We start from the raw sequence: 18,138 nt of genomic DNA on the forward strand, positions 1-18,138 counted from the left end.
TGATAATAACAGGATATAACAGGATAATAACGGGATATAACGGGATATAACAGGATAATAACAGGATATAACAGGATTCAACAGGATATAACAGGATATTAACAGGATATTAACAGGATATTAACAGGATATTAACAGGATATAACAGGATAATAACAGGATAATAACGGGATATAACAGGATAATAACAGGATAATAACAGGATATAACAGGATATACCAGGATATAACATGATAATTAACAGGATAATAACAGGATAATAACAGGATAATAACAGGATAATAACAGGATATAACAGGATAATAACAGGATAATAACAGTATAATAACAGGATATAACATGACAATAACAGGATAATAACAGGATATAACAGGATATAACAGGATAATAACATGATATAACAGGATAATAACAGAATATAACAGGATAATAACAGGATATAACAGGATAATAACAGGATATAACAGGATATAACAGGATAATAACAGGATAATAACAGGATATAACAGGATATAACAGGATAATAACAGGATAATAACAGGATAATAACAGGATATAACATGACAATAACAGGATAATAACAGGATATAACAGGATATAACAGGATATAACAGGATAATAACATGATATAACAGGATAATAACAGAATATAACAGGATAATAACAGGATATAACAGGATAATAACAGGATATAACAGGATATAACAGGATAATAACAGGATAATAACAGGATAATAACAGGTTATAACAGGATATAACAGGATAATAACAGGATAATAACAGGATATAACAGGATAATAACAGGATATAACAGGATAATAACAGGATAATAACAGGATAATAACAGGATATAAGAGGATAATTAACAGGATATAACAGGATATAACAGGATATTAACAGGATATAATAGGATAATAATAGGATAATAACAGGATAATAACAGGATATAACAGGATATAACAGGATAATTACAGGATAATAACAGGATATTTCAGGATAATAACAGGATAATAACAGGATATAACAGGATAATAACAGGATATAACAGGATAATAACAGGATAATAACAGGATATAACAGGATAATAACAGGATATAACAGGATAATAACAGGATAATAACAGGATAATAACAGGATATAAGAGGATAATTAACAGGATAATAACAGGATAATAACAGGATATAACAGGATATAACAGGATATTAACAGGATATAATAGGATAATAATAGGATAATAACAGGATAATAACAGGATATAACAGGATATAACAGGATAATTACAGGATAATAACAGGATATAACAGGATAATAACAGGATATAACAGGATAATAACAGGATATAACAGGATAATAACAGGATAATAACAGGATATAACAGGATAATAACAGGATATAACAGGATAATAGCAGGATATAACAGGATAATAACAGGATATAACAGGATATAACAGGATATAACAGGATAATAACATGATATAACAGGATAATAACAGGATATAACAGGATAATAACAGGATAATAACAGGATATAACAGGATAATAACAGGATAATAACAGGATATAACAGGATAATAACAGGATATAACAGGATAATAACAGGATATAACAGGATATAACATGATAATAACAGGATATAACAGGATAATAACAGGATAATAACAGGATAAGAACAGGATATAACAGGATAATAACAGGATAATAACAGGATAATAAAAGGATATGACAGGATATAACAGGATAATAACAAGATAATAACAGGATATAACAGGAAAATAACAGGAAAATAACGGGATATAACAGGATATAACAGGATATAACAGGATAATAACATGATAATAACATGATAATAACAGGATAATAACAGGATATAACAGGATATAACAGGATATAACAGGATATAACAGGATAATAACAGGATATAAAAGGATATTAACAGGATATAACAGGATATAACAGGATAATAACAGGATAATAACAGGATATAACAGGATAATAACAGGATAATAACAGGATAATAACAGGATATAACAGGATAATAACAGGATAATAACAGGATATAACAGGATAATAACAGGATATAACAGGATATAACAGGATAATAACAGGATATAAGAGGATAATAACAGGATATAACAGGATATTAACAGGATAATAACGGGATATAACAGGATAATAACAGGATATAACAGGATAATAACAGGATAATAACAGGATATAACAGGATATAACAGGATAATAACAGGATATAACAGGATATAACAGGATAATAACAGGATATAACATGATAATAACAGGATATAACAGGATAATAACAGGATATAACAGGATAATAACAGGATTATAACAGGATAATAACAGGATATACCATGATAATAACAGGATATAACATGATATAACAGGATAATAACATGATATAACAGGATAATAACAAGATATAACAGGATAATAACAGGAAAATAACAGGATATAACATGATAATAACAGGATAATAACAGGATATAACAGGATAATAACAGGATATAACAGGATATTAACAGGATATAACAGGATATAACAGGATAATAACAGGATAATAACAGGATAATAACAGGATATAAGATGATAATAACAGGATATAACAGGATAATAACAGGATATAACAGGATATAACTTGATAATAACAGGATATAACAGGATAATAACAGGATATAACGGGATATAACAGGATAATAACAGGATAATTAACAGGATAATAACAGGATAATAACAGGATAATAAGAGGATATAACAGGATAATAACAGGATAATAACAGGATAATAACAGGATATAACATGATAATAACAGGATAATAACAGGATATAACATGATAATAACAGGATAATTAACAGGATAATAACAGGATAATAACAGGATAATAAGAGGATATAACAGGATAATAACAGGATAATACAGGATAATAACAGGATATAACATGATAATAACAGGATAATAACAGGATATAACAGGATATAACAGGATATAACAGGATAATAACATGATATAACAGGATAATAACAGAATATAACAGGATAACAACAGGATATAACAGGATAATAACAGGATATAACAGGATATAACAGGATAATAACAGGATAATAACAGGATATAACAGGATATAATAGGATAATAACAGGATAATAACAGGATATAACAGGATAATAACAGGATAATAACAGGATATAACAGGATAATAACAGGATATAACAGGATAATAACAGGATAATAACAGGATAATAACAGGATATAAGAGGATAATTAACAGGATAATAACAGGATAATAACAGGATATAACAGGATATAACAGGATATTAACAGGATATAATAGGATAATAATAGGATAATAACAGGATAATAACAGGATATAACAGGATATAACAGGATAATTACAGGATAATAACAGGATATTTCAGGATAATAACAGGATAATAACAGGATATAACAGGATAATAACAGGATATAACAGGATAATAACAGGATAATAACAGGATATAACAGGATAATAACAGGATATAACAGGATAATAGCAGGATATAACAGGATAATAACAGGATATAACAGGATATAACAGGATATAACAGGATAATAACATGATATAACAGGATAATAACAGGATATAACAGGATAATAACAGGATAATAACAGGATATAACAGGATAATAACAGGATAATAACAGGATATAACAGGATAATAACAGGATATAACAGGATAATAACAGGATATAACAGGATATAACATGATAATAACAGGATATAACAGGATAATAACAGGATAATAACAGGATAAGAACAGGATATAACAGGATAATAACAGGATAATAACAGGATAATAAAAGGATATGACAGGATATAACAGGATAATAACAAGATAATAACAGGATATAACAGGAAAATAACAGGAAAATAACGGGATATAACAGGATATAACAGGATATAACAGGATAATAACATGATAATAACATGATAATAACAGGATAATAACAGGATATAACAGGATACAAGAGGATTTAACAGGATATAACAGGATAATAACAGGATATAACAGGATATAACAGGATAATAACATGATAATAACATGATAATAACATGATAATAACAGGATAATAACAGGATATAACAGGATATAACAGGATATAACAGGATATAACAGGATAATAACAGGATATAAAAGGATATTAACAGGATATAACAGGATATAACAGGATAATAACAGGATAATAACAGGATATAACAGGATAATAACAGGATAATAACAGGATAATAACAGGATATAACAGGATAATAACAGGATAATAACAGGATATAACAGGATAATAACAGGATATAACAGGATATAACAGGATAATAACAGGATATAAGAGGATAATAACAGGATATAACAGGATATTAACAGGATAATAACGGGATATAACAGGATAATAACAGGATATAACAGGATAATAACAGGATAATAACAGGATATAACAGGATATAACAGGATAATAACAGGATATAACAGGATATAACAGGATAATAACAGGATATAACATGATAATAACAGGATATAACAGGATAATAACAGGATATAACAGGATAATAACAGGATTATAACAGGATAATAACAGGATATACCATGATAATAACAGGATATAACATGATATAACAGGATAATAACATGATATAACAGGATAATAACAAGATATAACAGGATAATAACAGGAAAATAACAGGATATAACATGATAATAACAGGATAATAACAGGATATAACAGGATAATAACAGGATATAACAGGATATTAACAGGATATAACAGGATATAACAGGATAATAACAGGATAATAACAGGATAATAACAGGATATAAGATGATAATAACAGGATATAACAGGATAATAACAGGATATAACAGGATATAACTTGATAATAACAGGATATAACAGGATAATAACAGGATATAACGGGATATAACAGGATAATAACAGGATAATTAACAGGATAATAACAGGATAATAACAGGATAATAAGAGGATATAACAGGATAATAACAGGATAATAACAGGATAATAACAGGATATAACATGATAATAACAGGATAATAACAGGATATAACATGATAATAACAGGATAATTAACAGGATAATAACAGGATAATAACAGGATAATAAGAGGATATAACAGGATAATAACAGGATAATAACAGGATAATAACAGGATATAACATGATAATAACAGGATAATAACAGGATATAACAGGATATAACAGGATATAACAGGATAATAACATGATATAACAGGATAATAACAGAATATAACAGGATAACAACAGGATATAACAGGATAATAACAGGATATAACAGGATATAACAGGATAATAACAGGATAATAACAGGATATAACAGGATATAATAGGATAATAACAGGATAATAACAGGATATAACAGGATAATAACAGGATAAGAACAGTATAATAACAGGATATAACAGGATAATAATTAACAGGATAATAACAGGATAATAACAGGATAATAACAGGATATAACAGGATATAACAGGATATAACAGGATATTAACATGATATAATAGGATAATAACAGGATAATAACAGGATATAACAGGATAATAACAGGATAATAACAGGATATAACAGGATATAACAGGATAATTACAGGATAATAACAGGATATAACAGGATAATAACAGGATAATAACAGGATATAACAGGATAATAACAGGATATAACAGGATAATAACAGGATAATAACAGGATATAACAGGATAATAACAGGATATAACAGGATAATAGCAGGATATAACAGGATAATAACAGGATATAACAGGATATAACATGATATAACAGGATAATAACATGATATAACAGGATAATAACAGGATATAACAGGATAATAAAAGGATAATAACAGGATATAACAGGATACAACAGGATAATAACAGGATAATAACAGGATATAACAGGATATAGCATGATAATAACAGGATAATAACAGGATATAACAGGATAATAACAGGATATAACAGGATAATTACAGGATAATAACAGGATATAACAGGATAATAACAGGATAATAACATGATAATAACAGGATATAACAGGATATAACAGGATAAAAACAGGATAATAACAGGATAATAACAGGATAATAACAGGATAATAACAGGATATAACATGATAATAACAGGATAATAACAGGATATAACAGGATATAACAGGATAAAAACAGGATAATAACAGGATGTAACAGGATAATAACAGGATAATAACAGGATATAACATGATAATAACAGGATAATAACAGGATATAACAGGATAATAACAGGATAATAACAGGATATAACAGGATATAACAGGATAATTACAGGATAATAACAGGATATAACAGGATAATAACAGGATAATAACGGGATATAACAGGATAATAACAGGATATAACAGGATAATAACAGGATATAACAGGATAATAACAGGATATAACAGGATAATAGCAGGATATAACAGGATAATAACAGGATATAACAGGATATAACAGGATAATAACATGATATAACAGGATAATAACAGGATATAACAGGATAATAAAAGGATAATAACAGGATATAACAGGATACAACAGGATAATAACAGGATATAACAGGATAATAACAGGATATAACAGGATATAGCATGATAATAACAGGATAATAACAGGATATAACAGGATAATAACAGGATATAACAGGATAATTACAGGATAATAACAGGATATAACAGGATAATAACAGGATAATAACATGATAATAACAGGATATAACAGGATATAACAGGATAAAAACAGGATAATAACAGGATAATAACAGGATAATAACAGGATAATAACAGGATATAACATGATAATAACAGGATAATAACAGGATATATCAGGATATAACAGGATAAAAACAGGATAATAACAGGATAATAACAGGATAATAACAGGATAATAACAGGATATAACATGATAATAACAGGATAATAACAGGATATAACAGGATAATAACAGGATAATAACAGGATATAACAGGATAATAACAGGATAATAACAGAATATAACAGGATAATAACAGGATATATCAGGATAATAATGTGATAATAACAGGATATAACAGGATAATAACAGGATAATAACAGGATATAACATGATACAACAGGATATAACAGGATAATAACAGGATAATAACAGGATAATAACAGGATATAACAGGATAATAACAGGATATAACAGGATAATAACAGGATATAACAGGATATAATAGGATATAACAGGATAATAACAGGATAATTAACAGGATAATAACAGGATAATTAACAGGATAATAACAGGATAATAGCAGGATAATAACAGGATAATAACAGGATATAACGGGATAATAACAGGATAATAACAGGATATAACAGGATAATAACAGGATATAACAGGATAATAACAGGATAATAACAGGATATAACAGGATAATAACAGGATATAACAGGATAATAGCAGGATATAACAGGATAATAACAGGATATAACAGGATATAACAGGATATAACAGGATAATAACATGATATAACAGGATAATAACAGGATATAACAGGATAATAAAAGGATAATAACAGGATATAACAGGATATAACAGGATAATAACAGGATAATAACAGGATAATAACAGGATATAACAGGATATAGCATGATAATAACAGGATAATAACAGGATATAACAGGATAATAACAGGATATAACAGGATAATTACAGGATAATAACAGGATATAACAGGATAATAACAGGATAATAACAGGATAATAACAGGATATGACAGGATATAACAGGATAAAAACAGGATAATAACAGGATAATAACAGGATAATAACAGGATAATAACAGGATATAACATGATAATAACAGGATAATAACAGGATATAACAGGATAATAACAGGATATATCAGGATAATAACAGGATATAACAGGTCAATAACAGGATATAACAGGATATAATAGGATATAGTAGGATAATAACAGGATAATTAACAGGATAATAACAGGATAATAGCAGGATAATAACAGGATAATAACAGGATATAATAGGATATAACAGGATAATAACAGGTTAATAACAGGATATAACAGGATATAAAAGGATATAACAGGATATAACATGATAATAACAGGATAATAACAGGATATAACAGGATATAACAGGATATACAGGATAATAACAGGATAATTAACAGGATAATAACAGGATATAACAGGATAATAACAGGATATAACAGGATATAACAGGATATAACAGGATATAACAGGATAATTAACAGGATAATTAACAGGATAATAACAGGATAATAACAGGATAATTAACCGGATAATAACAGGATACTAACAGGATAATAACAGGATAATAACAAGATATAACAGGATATAACAGGATAATAACAGGATAATAACAGGATATAACAGGATAATAACAGGATAATAAAAGGATATAACATGATAATAACAGGATATAACAGGATATAACAGGATAATAACAGGATATAACAGGATAATAACTGGATAATAACAGGATAATAACATGATATAACAGGATAATAACAGGATAATAACAGGATATAACAGGATATAACAGGATATAACAGGATAATAACAGGATAATAACATGATGTAAAAGGATATAACAGGATAATAACAGGATATAACATGATAATAACAGGATAATAACAGGATATAACAGGATAATAACAGGATAAAACAGGATATAAGAGGATATAACAGGATAATAACAGGATATAACAGGATAATAACAGGATATAAGAGGATATAACATGATAATAACAGGATATAACAGGATAATAACAGGATATAGCGGGATACAACAGGATATAACAGGATACAACAGGATATAACAGGATAATAACAGGATAATAACAGGATAATAACAGGATATAACAGGATATAAGAGGATAATAACAGGATATTAACAGGATAATAACAGGATATAACAGGATATAACAGGTTAATAACAGGATATAACAGGATATAACAGGATAATAACAGGATATTAACCGGATATTAACAGGATAATAACAGGATATAACACGATATAACAGGATAATAACAGGATAATAAAAGGATATAACATGACAATAACAGGATATAACAGCATATAACAGGATAATAACAGGATATAACAGGATAATAACCGGATAATAACAGGATAATAACATGATATAACAGGATAATAACAGGATAATAACAGCATATAACAGGATATAACAGGATATAACAGGATAATAAGAGGATAATAACATCATATAACAGGATATAACAGGATAATAACAGGATATAACATGATAATACAGGATAATAACAGGATATAACAGGATAATAACAGGATAAAACAGGATATAACAGGATAATAACAGGATAATAAGAGGATATAACAGGATAATAACAGGATATAACAGGATAATAACAGGATATAACAGGATAATAACAGGATATAAGAGGATATAACATGATAATAACAGGATATAACAGGATAATAACAGGATATAGCGGGATATAACAGGATATAACAGGATACAACAGGATATAACAGGATAATAACAGGATAATAACAGGATAATAACAGGATATAACAGGATATAACAGGATATAAGAGGATAATAACAGGATATTAACAGGATAATAACAAGATATAACAGGATATAACAGGATAATAACAGGATATAACATGATAATAACAGGATATAACAGGATATAACAGGATAATAACAGGATATTAACAGGATATTAACAGGATAATTACAGGATATAACGGGATAATAACGGGATAATAACGGGATATAAGAGGATATAACAGGATAATAACAGGATATAACATGATAATAACAGGATATAACAGGATATAACAGGATAATAACAGGATATAACAGGATACAACAGGATATAACAGGATAATAACAGGATAATAACAGGAAATAACAGGATAATAACAGGATAATAACAGGATAATAACAGGTTATAACAGGATAATAACAGGATATAACAGGATATAACAGGATATAACAGGATAATAACAGGATATAACAGGATAATAACATGATAATAACAGGATAATAACAGGATATAACAGGATAATAACAGGATATAACAGGATAATAACAGGATAATAACAGGATAATAACAGGATAATAACAGGATAATACCATGATATAACAGGATAATAACAGGATATAACATGATAATAACAGGATATAACAGGATAATAACAGGATATAACAGGATATAACAGGATAATAACAGGATAATAACAGGATATAACAGGATATAACAGGATAATAACAGGATATAACAGGATATAACAGGATATAACAGGATAATAACAGGATAATAACAGGATATAACAGGATATAACATGATAATAACAGGATAATAACAGGATATAACAGGATATAACAGGATATAACAGGATAATAACAGGATATAACAGGATAATAACAGGATATAACAGGATAATAACATGATATAACAGGATATTAACAGGATATAACAGGATAATAACAGGATAATAACAGGATATAACATGATAATAACAGGATAATAACAGGATATAACAGGATAATAACAGGATATAACAGGATAATAACAGGATAATAACAGGATAATAACAGGATATAACAGGATATAACAGGATATAACAGGATATTAACAGGATATAACAGGATAATAACAGGATAATAACGGGATATAACGGGATATAACAGGATATAACAGGATATAACAGGATATAACAGGATATAACAGGATAATAACAGGATATAACAGGATAATCTGTTTAAAAGAATCAGTGGAAGATTTCCAAATAAATTCAGAGAATAAACTTTGAGGCGCAGCTGTATAAAGCAAACAAGACCTGAGTGCCTTTTCAAATGTCCTATTGTCGGAACTAGCAGGTGTGGAAATAACTGATATTCAATTAATGGTGAAAAGAGACGTACTGTATTGCACGCTCCCATGTGATCAATAAAATAGACAATAAGATATATTTTCATCATGTCGGATGATGTGATAAATACCTGAGTGGTCAAAACATTATCAAATAAATCTATCATATGAAAACATACATAGAATGCAGTGTGTGTGGAGGGAGTATCTTTAGAATGCAGTGTGTGGAGGGAGTATCTTTAGAATGCAGTGTGTATAGAGGGAGTATCTTTAGAATGCAGTGTGTATAGAGGGAGTATCTTTAGAATGCAGTGTGTGTAGAGGGAGTATCTTTAGAATGCAGTGTGTGTGGAGGGAGTATCTTTAGAATGCAGTGTGTGGAGGGAGTATCTTTAGAATGCAGTGTGTGGAGGGAGTATCTTTAGAATGCAGTGTGTGTAGAGGGAGTATCTTTAGAATGCAGTGTGTGGAGGGAGTATCTTTAGAATGCAGTGTGTGTAGAGGGAGTATCTCTACAATGCAGTGTGTAGAGGGAGTATCTCTACAATGCAGTGTGTGGAGGGAGTATCTTTAGAATGCAGTGTGTGGAGGGAGTATCTTTAGAATGCAGTGTGTGTTTAGGGAGTATCTTTAGAATGCAGTGTGTGGAGGGAGTATCTTTAGAATGCAGTGTGTGGAGGGAGTATCTTTAGAATGCAGTGTGTGGAGGGAGTATCTCTAGAATGCAGTGTGTGGAGGGAGTATCTTTAGAATGCAGTCTGCAGAGGGAGTATCTTTAGAATGCAGTGTGTGTTGAGGGAGTATCTTTAGAATGCAGTGTGTATAGAGGGAGTATCTTTAGAATGCAGTGTGTGGAGGGAGTATCTTTAGAATGCAGTGTGTGTAGAGGGAGTATCTCTAGAATGCAGTGTGTGGAGGGAGTATCTTTAGAATGCAGTCTGCAGAGGGAGTATCTTTAGAATGCAGTGTGTGGAGGGAGTATCTTTAGAATGCAGTGTGTGGAGGGAGTATCTTTAAAATGCAGTGTGTGTGGAGGGAGTATCTTTAGAATGCAGTGTGTGTAGAGGGAGCATCTTTAGAATGCAGTGTGTGGAGGGAGTATCTTTAGAATGCAGTCTGCAGAGGGAGTATCTTTAGAATGCAGTGTGTGTAGAGGGAGTATCTTTAGAATGCAGTGTGTGTGGAGGGAACATCTTTAGAATGCAGTGTGTGTAGAGGGAGTATCTTTAGAATGCAGTGTGTGGAGGGAGTATCTTTAGAATGCAGTGTGTATAGAGGGAGTATCTTTAGAATGCAGTGTATAGAGGGAGTATCTTTAGAATGCAGTGTATAGAGGGAGTATCTTTAGAATGCAGTGTGTGGAGGGAGTATCTTTAGAATGCAGTGTGTGTGGAGGGAACATCTTTAGAATGCAGTGTGTGTAGAGGGAGTATCTTTAGAATGCAGTGTGTGGAGGGAACATCTTTAGAATGCAGTGTGTGTAGAGGGAGTATCTTTAGAATGCAGTGTGTGGAGGGAGTATCTTTAGAATGCAGTGTGTGGAGGAAGTATCTTTAGAATACAGTGTGTGGAGGGAGTATCTTTAGAATGCAGTGTCTAGAGGGTGTATCTTTAGAATGCAGTGTGTGGAGGGAGTATCTTTAGAATGCAGTGTGTGTAGAGGGTGTATCTTTAGAATGCAGTGTGTATAGAGGGAGTATCTTTGGAATGCAGTGTGTGGAGGGAGTATCTTTAGAATGCAGTGTGTGGAGGGAGTATCTTTAGAATGCAGTGTGTGGAGGGAGTATCTTTAGAATGCAGTGTGTGGAGGGGTATCTTTAGAATGCAGTGTGTGGAGGGAGTATCTTTAGAATGCAGTGTGTAGAGGGAGTATCTTTAGAATGCAGTGTGTGGAGGGAGTATCTTTAGAATGCAGTGTGTGTAGAGGGTGTATCTCTAGAATGCAGTGTGTGTGGAGGGAGTATCTCTAGAATGCAGTGTGTGTAGAGGGTGTATCTCTAGAATGCAGTGTGTGTGGAGGGAGTATCTTTAGAATGCAGTGTGTGTAGAGGGTGTATCTCTAGAATGCAGTGTGTGTGGAGGGAGTATCTCTAGAATGCAGTGTGTGTAGAGGGTGTATCTCTAGAATGCAGTGTGTGTGGAGGGAGTATCTTTAGAATGCAGTGTGTGTAGAGGGTGTATCTCTAGAATGCAGTGTGTGTGGAGGGAGTATCTCTAGAATGCAGTGTGAGTGTGGAGAGAGTCTCTTCCCACCTGGTGGGGCACCCAACACAGGAAGAAAACTACGACAGCCGACGCCAGTATCCTCAACACCTCATCGTCTCTCGACCGGCTGGTCTTCTGGATGCTCCGCGCCCCGACCAGGGCTCCACCAATCAGGCAGTGGCAGGTGATGATGATGAGGAAGGGAAACAGGAACCCAAGGATGCTCTTCATCAGGCCGATGGCGACGAGGAGGTGCCTGGAGCCCTGATTGATTGGTTTTAATTTATTAGTGGATAGTGGTGGAGTTGCTCCAGCTGGAGACCGTATTAGATGATAGGGATACAAACACATTGAGGCTTCACACTCAATGGAATTCAACAGAGAAACTGTAGTAGCACTAATTACCACAATAAAAAAAAATAGCCCTGATCGTGTCAAACCTCAGGGTGCAGTACGCCACACGTGGTGATGTTGTAGTTGGTGATCAGCATCAGGTCTCTGGTCAGGGCCGTGGGGACGGACAGCAGGAAGGCGAAGAGCCAAACCAGGACGCAGGTGATACGGGCGTAGAGCACAGTACGGCGCTGCCGCGACCTCACCGGGTGGACGATGGCCAGGTAGCGGTCGATGCTGAGCGCGGTGAGGAAGAAGATGGAGCTGTAGAGGTTGAACATAACCAGGCCAGCGCTGGCCTTACACAGAAACCCACCGAAGGGCCACTGGTAGCCTGTGGCTGTAAAGGTGGCCCACATGGGCAGGGTGATCAGGAAGGTAAGGTCTGAGATGGCTAGGTTGAGGACGAACACGTTGGCCACTGTCTTCAGCGTCATGTAACGGTAGATGACAGCCACCACCATGCTGTTCCCCACCATGCCGATGACAAAGTTACAGCCGTACACTACCGGGATCAGGGTGAAGATGAAGTTGTGCCTCCCGGACATGCTGCAGTTCAGATGGATACCTTCTGTCTCTGTGGTCGATTCTCCTCCAGCCGTAAAGTTCTCCATCACCCTGTGCAGCAGCTATATCCAGGTCCCAGGGCTTATGACAGACAGTCAGTACTATTAAAGAAACACAACGCAAAGTTCAGTGACAGTCCAGGAGAGGAGCCGTCGTTATCAACAAGCCGTGAACACTGATGCACACAAGCAGCCTGCAGCTTAAACCCTACACCCTAGAGCATTCACCCTACACCCTAACATTACAGCATTCACACTACACCCTAACGTTACAGCATTCACCCTACACCCTAACGTTACAGCATTCACACTACACCCTAACATTACAGCATTCACCCTACACCCTAACGTTACAGCATTCACACTACACCCTAACATTACAGCATTCACCCTACACCCTAACATTACAGCATTCACACTACACCCTAACATTACAGCATTCACCCTACACCCTAACGTTACAGCATTCACACTACACCCTAACGTTACAGCATTCACCCTACACCCTACACCCTAACATTACAGCATTCACCCTACACCCTAATGTTACAGCGTTCACACTACACCCTACACCCTAACGTTACAGCATTCACCCTACACCCTACACCCTAACATTACAGCATTCACCCTACACCCTAATGTTACAGCGTTCACACTACACCCTACACCCTAACGTTACAGCATTCACCCTACACCCTACACCCTAACGTTACAGCATTCACACTACACCCTAACATTACAGCATTCACCCTACACCCTAACGTTACAGCATTCACACTACACCCTAATGTTACAGCATTCACCCTACACCCTAACGTTAAAGCATTCACACTACACCCTAACGTTACAGCATTGACCCTACACCCTAACGTTACAGCATTCACACTACACCCTAACGTTACAGCGTTCACCCTACACCCTACACCCTAATGTTACAGCATTCACCTTACACCCTAACGTTACAGCATTCACACTACACCCTACACTCTAACGTTACAGCATTCACCCTACACACTACACCCTAACGTTACAGCATTCACACTACACCCTACACCCTAATGTTACAGCATTCACCCTGCACACTACACCCTAACGATACAGCATTCACACTACACCCTACACCCTAACATTACAGCATTCACCCTGCACCCTAATGTTACAGCATTCACCCTACACCCTACACCCTAACGTTACAGCGTTCACCCTACACCCTAACGTTACAGCATTCACCCTACACCCTACACCCTAACGTTAGAGCATCCACCCTACACCCTAACGTTACAGCATTCACACTACACCCTAACGTTACAGCGTTCACCCTACACCCTAACGTTACAGCATTCACACTACACCCTACACCCTAACGTTACATCATTCACCCTACACCCTACACCCTAACGTTACAGCATTCACCCTACACCCTACACCCTAACGTTACAGCATTCACCCTACACCCTAACGTTACAGCATTCACCCTACACCCTACACCCTAACGTTACAGCGTTCACCCTACACCCTAACGTGACAGCGTTCACCCTACACCCTACACCCTAACGTTACAGCATTCACCCTACACCCTAACGTGACAGCATTCACACTACACCCTAACGTTACAGCATTCACCCTACACCCTAACGTTACAGCATTCACCCTACACCCTAAACACTAACGTTACAGCGTTCACCCTACACTCTACACCCTAACGTTACAGCATTCACCCTACACCCTAACGTTACAGCATTCACCCTACACCCTACACCCTAACGTTAGAGCATCCACCCTACACCCTACACCCTAACGTTACAGCATTCACCCTACACCCTAACATGACAGCGTTCACCCTACACCCTAACGTTAAAGCATTCACACTACACCCTAACGTTACAGCATTCACACTACACCCTACACCCTAACGTTACAGCATTCATACTACACCCTAACGTTACAGCATTCACCCTACACCCTAACGTTACAGCATTCACCCTACACCCTAACGTTACAGCATTCACACTACACCCTAACGTAAAGGCTTTCACCCTACACCCTAAACACTAAACGCACAGCACCCTACACCCTAAACCCACATTCCCCTACTGTCACGCCCTGACCATAGAGTGCCTTTTATTCTCTATGTTGGTTAGGTCAGGGTGTGACTAGGGTGGGTAATCTAGGTTGTTTATTTCTATGTTGGCCTGGTGTGGTTTCCAATCAGAGGCAGCTGTTTATCGTTGTCTCTGATTGGGGACCATATTTAGGCAGCCATTTCCCCACTGTGTTTTGTGGGATCTTGTTGTGTTTTTGTGTAGTTGCTTGTGAGCACTCCAGAACGTCACGTTTCGTTTGTTCTTTATTGTTTTTTTTTGTGCTGAAGTTTCACTTCAAATAAAATGTCAAAACCGATTTCACGCTGCGCTTTGGTCTGAATGATCTTACGACGATCGTGACACCTACACCATCTCATTAAACCCGTCTGCCCAGTTTATGCTATTTCTGTAAAACAGGAGGCCATCAAAATCAGATGTTGGACGTTATTCAATATTCCAAAAATGTCCTTTGAAACGTTATTAAACAGATACCCTGGATTTCATCCCCCTCTCTTTAAATGTCTCTTTAGCTAATGAATAGCAACAGTAAAACTGTAGAGTGTTCATCAAATGGTCCGTCCAAATGTCTCTCTCTCTCTCTCTGTGTGTGTGTGTGTGTGTGAAGAGTGTTTATGTCATGTGTTACGATGTTGTGTTAATAAAGACTGCATGCCTGGGTAACTACACCATTAAGATCTGAGCTACAGGGGGAGAAAGAAAGAGAGAGAGAGAAAGAGAGAGATGGATGGATGGATAGAGAGAGGCAGAAAGAGGGATAGAGAGGGATAGAGAGGGAGAGTGAGAGAAAGAGAGAGAGAGAGACAGAGAGAATTTACAAAAAACAGTGCAAACTAGAAAGCTATTTGGCCCTAAACAGAGAGTACACAGTGGCAGAATACCTGACCACTGTGACTGACCCAAACTTAAGGAAAGCTTTGACTATGTACAGACTCAGTGAGCATAGCCTTGCTATTGAGAAAGGCCGCCGTAGGCAGACCTGGCTCTCAAGAGAAGACAGGCTATGTGCTCACTGCCCACAAAATGAGGTGGAAACTGAGCTGCACTTCCTAACCTCCTGCCAAATGTATGACCATATTAGAGACACATATTTCCCTCAGATTACACAGATCCACAAAGAACTGGAAAACAAATCCAATCTTGATAAACTCCCATATCGACTGGATGAAATACCACAGTGTTCCATCACAGCAGCAAGATTTGTGACCTGTTGCCACAAGAAAAGGGCAACCAGTGAAGAACAAACACCACTGTAAATACAACCCATATTTATGCTTATTTATTTTCCCTTTTGTACTTTAACCGTTTGTACATCGTTACAACACTGTATATATATAGATAATATAACATTTGTAATGTCTTTATTCTTTTGGAACTTCTGTGAGTGTAATGTTTACTGTTCATTTATATAGTTTATTTAACTTTGTATATTGTCTACCTCACTTGCTTTGGCAATGTTAACATATGTTTCCCATGGTAATAAAGCTCCTTGAATTTAATTGAATTGAATTGAGAGAGAGAGAGAGACAGAGAGAGAGAGAGACAGAGAGAGAGCGAGAGAGAACATTGCATTGGCAATGTAAATATATTTCTTCCCCATGCCAATAAAGCCCTTGAAATGAATTGAAATTGATAGAGAGAGAGAGAGAGAGAGAGAGGTAGAGAGAGGGATAGAGAGAGGGATAGAGAGAGAGGTAGAGAGAGGGATAGAGAGAGGGATAGAGAGAGGGATACAGAGAGAGAGAGAGGGATACAGAGAGAGAGAGAGGGATACAGAGAGAGAGAGAGGTAGAGAGAGAGAGAGAGACAGAGAGAAGTAGAGAGAGGGATAGAGAGAGGGATAGAGAGAGGGATAGAGAGAGGGATAGAGAGAGGGATACAGAGAGAGAGAGAGGGATACAGAGAGAGAGAGAGGTAG

General features: G+C 34.9%; 1 protein-coding gene across 1 annotated transcript in view; it reads right to left on the bottom strand.

Annotated features, from left to right (window-relative positions):
* Positions 1–18,138, bottom strand: part of LOC115195314 (type-1 angiotensin II receptor-like) — a 29,657-nt gene that overhangs the window by 2,120 nt on the left and 9,399 nt on the right. The window contains exons 2-3 of the mRNA XM_029755091.1: positions 13,600–14,220; positions 13,208–13,423 (exon numbers count right to left, since the gene is read on the bottom strand). Coding sequence (XP_029610951.1) covers positions 13,208–13,423; positions 13,600–14,166 — 783 coding nt within the window. The 5' untranslated portion in view covers positions 14,167–14,220. The remainder of the gene's footprint in view (positions 1–13,207; positions 13,424–13,599; positions 14,221–18,138) is intronic.

Source organism: Salmo trutta, chromosome 6, assembly GCF_901001165.1.
Source record: "Salmo trutta chromosome 6, fSalTru1.1, whole genome shotgun sequence".
NCBI lineage: Eukaryota > Metazoa > Chordata > Actinopteri > Salmoniformes > Salmonidae > Salmo > Salmo trutta.